The 3706-nt window shown below is 56.4% G+C and overlaps 1 protein-coding gene across 2 annotated transcripts in view; it reads right to left on the bottom strand.

Annotated features, from left to right (window-relative positions):
- GBGT1 (globoside alpha-1,3-N-acetylgalactosaminyltransferase 1) overlaps positions 1-3700 on the bottom strand; it is a 5686-nt gene extending 1986 nt beyond the window's left edge. For both annotated transcript variants that reach the window (XM_006776536.2, XM_006776537.1), the window contains exons 1-4: positions 3560-3700; positions 2972-3037; positions 158-208; positions 44-79 (exon numbers count right to left, since the gene is read on the bottom strand). In XM_006776536.2, coding sequence (XP_006776599.1) covers positions 44-79; positions 158-208; positions 2972-3037; positions 3560-3630 — 224 coding nt within the window. In that variant the 5' untranslated portion in view covers positions 3631-3700. The remainder of the gene's footprint in view (positions 1-43; positions 80-157; positions 209-2971; positions 3038-3559) is intronic.
- Between the last annotated feature and the right edge of the window lie 6 nt (positions 3701-3706).

Raw genomic sequence — 3706 nt, 5'->3', positions numbered from 1 at the left:
CCCCGTTTCCCCGTTTCCTCCCCGGCCTCCAGGCTGTACCCACCTCTGTTCCAGCAGCTTCGGCTGAGGGTACTGCGACCTGCGACCGAGAAGGGCCAGTGGTGAGGGAGGCGCCCCACCCCCCACCCCCCGGGCCACAAGGGGGGTGTCTGCTTACCGTGCCACGGGCTGGAACGGCTTCTCCCCCCGGAACTGCAGCTTCATGTTGCTGTGGGCAGAGGCGAGAGAGCCGTCAGTGCCAGGCGGTGGCAGAAAGAAGCTGAGGTTAACCCAGCACCCACAGGGCAGGCACAATCCGGAACCTTCCCCGCGGCTCTGCCCGCTCTGCAGGGGCTGGGCTGCGACAGAAGCGTCTGCCCAGGGTCACCGAGTGGCAGGGTGGTTGGTGTCCAGAAAAATAACTCGGTAAAACCCAAAGATGGACAAACCGGAGGGAAAAAAACATAGCAAAAATGCTCGGCCAAGGGTGATGACGGGACCGCAGGCGGGCCAAAGGGAGAGGGGGGCTGGGAGCGGAAAGGGGACCCATGGAGGCCTGTGGGAAAGAGGCCTGGGAGCCATCCAAGGCATGGGGAGCTGCGGGGAGGGTTGGTCTTAGTTTTTCTAGCTCCTGGTCCTGCCAGTAGGGGCCCAGGGGCAGTGTCAGGGGGTGTGGGGTGTGCTCTGGCCGTATCCAGTGTGGCTCAGTGGATAGAGTGTCAGACTGAAGGGTCCTGGGTTCGATTCCGGTCAAGAGCAGGTACCTCGACTGCAAGCTTGATCCCTGGCGCTGGTGAGGGCACATGCAGGAGGCAACCAATCGATGTCTCTCTCACATCGATGTTTCTCTCTCTCTGTATCTCCCCCTCCCTTCCACTGTCTCTAAATTAATCAATGAAAAATATCCTCAGGTGAGGAGTAACAACAACAAAAAGAACCTCTCCCGCCCTGACCGGTTTGGCTCTGTGGATAGAGCGTCGGCCTGCGGACTGAAGGGGCCCAGGTTCAATTCCGGTCAAGGGCATGTACCTGGGTTTCGGGCACATCCCCAGTAGGGGGTGTGCAGGAGGCAGCTGATCGATGTTTCTCTCTCATCGGTGTTTCTAACTCTCTATCACTCTCCCTTCCTCTCTGTAAAAAAAATCAATAAAATATATTAAAAAAAGAACCTCTCCATGGACTCTGGCCCAGGAAGGGAACACATCAAACAAAAGGACCTTGAATACAGCAAAAGCTTTATATCCAAGGCTGCGCATTACGAACTCATGCAGCACACTGGGGAACCGGGAACCGGGCCCCGGTGGAATGAACTGGCGGGGACCCCGAAGAGGACGAGCACAGGCCGGAAAATAAAGCCACTTCCGGGAAACAGGGTAAAATCGCAAAAACATTACGATCACAGCTTTCCTGTTTTTAATACTGTACCAGCCTTGCATCCCGCAGTAAATCCCACTTGGGCATGATGTATGATCTTTTTAAAACACTGCCGGATCCGGTTTGCTATTTTGTTTAGAATTTTTGCAGCTATGTTTATGGGGATATAGACCTGTACTTCTCTTTCTTTGCTGTGTCTTTATCTGGTTTGGAATTAGGACTATGCTGGCCTCGTAAGGTGAGCGTGGGAGTGTTTCCTCTTGAGTTTGTTGGGCTGGTTTAAGGCGTGTTCGTCCTTTGAATGTTTGGTGAAGTTCCCCCGTGAGGCCGGCGCGGGCCTCCCTTTGTTGGGAGGTTCCGTTTACCGCTCCCGTTCCACCGGTTGTCATCGGAGGCCACAACCATTTACAACGGCAAGGAGCCTTTCTGCTTTCAGAACCAACTAGATGCCCAATCTGTTCCTTTAGGAAGCACAGCAAGCAACACGCCACAGCGAACTTTGAAACGGGAGCAAAATTCAGGTCAGTGGGACCCACCAGGGCTGCTTCTACGTCTTCTCTGCTTTGCAACTTCCTAATTTACTAGATTCTGTGCTTAAAATGTCTTTAATCTTCACCTGAGGAGATGTGTTTATTGGTTTTACTTTATTATTATTTATCTTAATCCTCACCCGGGGATATATTTTGCATTGATTTTTTAGAGAAAAGGACAGTAGGAGGGGAAGGGGGTGCGCTAGGGAGAGAGAGACACACTGATTAGTGGCCTCCCACACAAGCCCTGGCGGTTCGGGGATCAAACCTGCAGCCCTTCGGAGCAAGGGCCCATGCTCTAACCACCGACCCACACCTGCCAGTGCTGTTCTTATTGATTTTAGAGAGAGGAGAGAGAAACATCGGCCTGAGAAACATCCATCAGTTGCCTCTCCCACGCACCCAGTCCCGGGATTGAACCCCCACGACCTAGCTATGTGCCCTGACTGGGAACTGAGCCCACAACCTTTTGGTGTCAGGGATGACCCTCCAATTGAGCCCCCTGGCCATGCAATATTCATGTTTTTATGATAATAAAACACGCCTTGTTCATCAATAGTCTGTGCTCAGATTTTAAACTTCCCTTTAGTTGTCATGGAACACAAGGCGGGGGCCGGATGCCCCCGGGACTCTGTCCCAACCCACTTCTGCACGGTGAGCTGTCAAAGTCAGGTGTGTGACGGGCACCAGACTTCGGTCACATGTTAATTTGCTCCTTGAGTCCACTGAGAACAGAGCTGAGCGAAATGGTCAAGTCCTCAAAGCACTGTTTCCTGAGCGCCCACTCGGAGGCCGGTGCCACCTTGGCACTCCGTGACCCCAGGAGCTGTGAGGGGCACCTGGACCATCCCATCTTGAAGATGCGGCAAGTGGGGCTCGGAGCTACGCAACATGCTCAAGGCCCGGCTGCGGAGCGGGTGTTGCAGGGACAGACGCTGAAACAGGGCAGCCCATAAATTACCAAACACTCACCACACTGATTGTGAGCTTAGGACCCAAGCCCCTGCAGACAGAGTGGCCTTAAAACCCCCATCTCCCCCACTCCGTGCAGCCCACCGGGCCCCCAGTTCTCCCAGCCGCGTACTTACAAGATCTCCGGGCAGGGGAGGTAGTAGGGGACATAGGAGAACGGCAGCCAGTCGTCGGCATATACCCTGGGAAGGAAAACCACCGCTGATTCGAGGGCCCAGAGGCCGGAACCCCCTTGGTGCACACTGGTAGGGGGAGCAAAGGGCCCGGGGAGCATCTGCGGTCCCCATGGCGCCCTGGTCTGGCTGACCGCGAGGGACAAGGCCTCCTGGTCGTCCAGCATGCAGGCACTAGTCACCCCTGAAGTCATTCATCCCTGGGGCAGGGGTGTTCTTGACTCCAGCCCTGCACACACGAGGGGGGCCTTTGTGGTGAGGGCTGCCCAGGAACGCATCGGCCAAACTGGGGGCATCACCAGGAGTTCCTGGTCATCGGGGCTAGAAGGACGGCGAGACAGAGGAAAGAGCACGTGCAAAGGCCAGGAGGCCAGCCCCAGGCAAAATCTAGAAACCTCGTTGGGTCTTCCTGGGGTTGGGGGACCGCTGTGCCGGGAGAGGTGGGCATGCCCTGAACGGGTCAGGTTTGGGGGCTGAGATGCCAAGAGAGGAGTCTGAGGTGGGGCTGGAGGGCGCCCTGGGCATGCTCACCACAGAGCGCAGAGGGCCGTGCCCACCAGCAGGCAGACGCCCAGGCCCAGGGCCAGTCTGCGGCAGCGCATGGCGGGTGCCGCACCCCTCTAGGCACCTGCGGAGGGTGGGTGTGCTGAGCTGATCAGCCCTCCTCTCTCAGAGCCT

This window comes from Myotis davidii, unplaced genomic scaffold, assembly GCF_000327345.1.
Source record: "Myotis davidii unplaced genomic scaffold, ASM32734v1 scaffold609, whole genome shotgun sequence".
NCBI classification, from domain to species: domain Eukaryota; kingdom Metazoa; phylum Chordata; class Mammalia; order Chiroptera; family Vespertilionidae; genus Myotis; species Myotis davidii.
The sequence above is the reverse complement of the archived record's forward strand: the minus strand, read 5'-3'. Positions and strand labels throughout refer to the sequence as shown.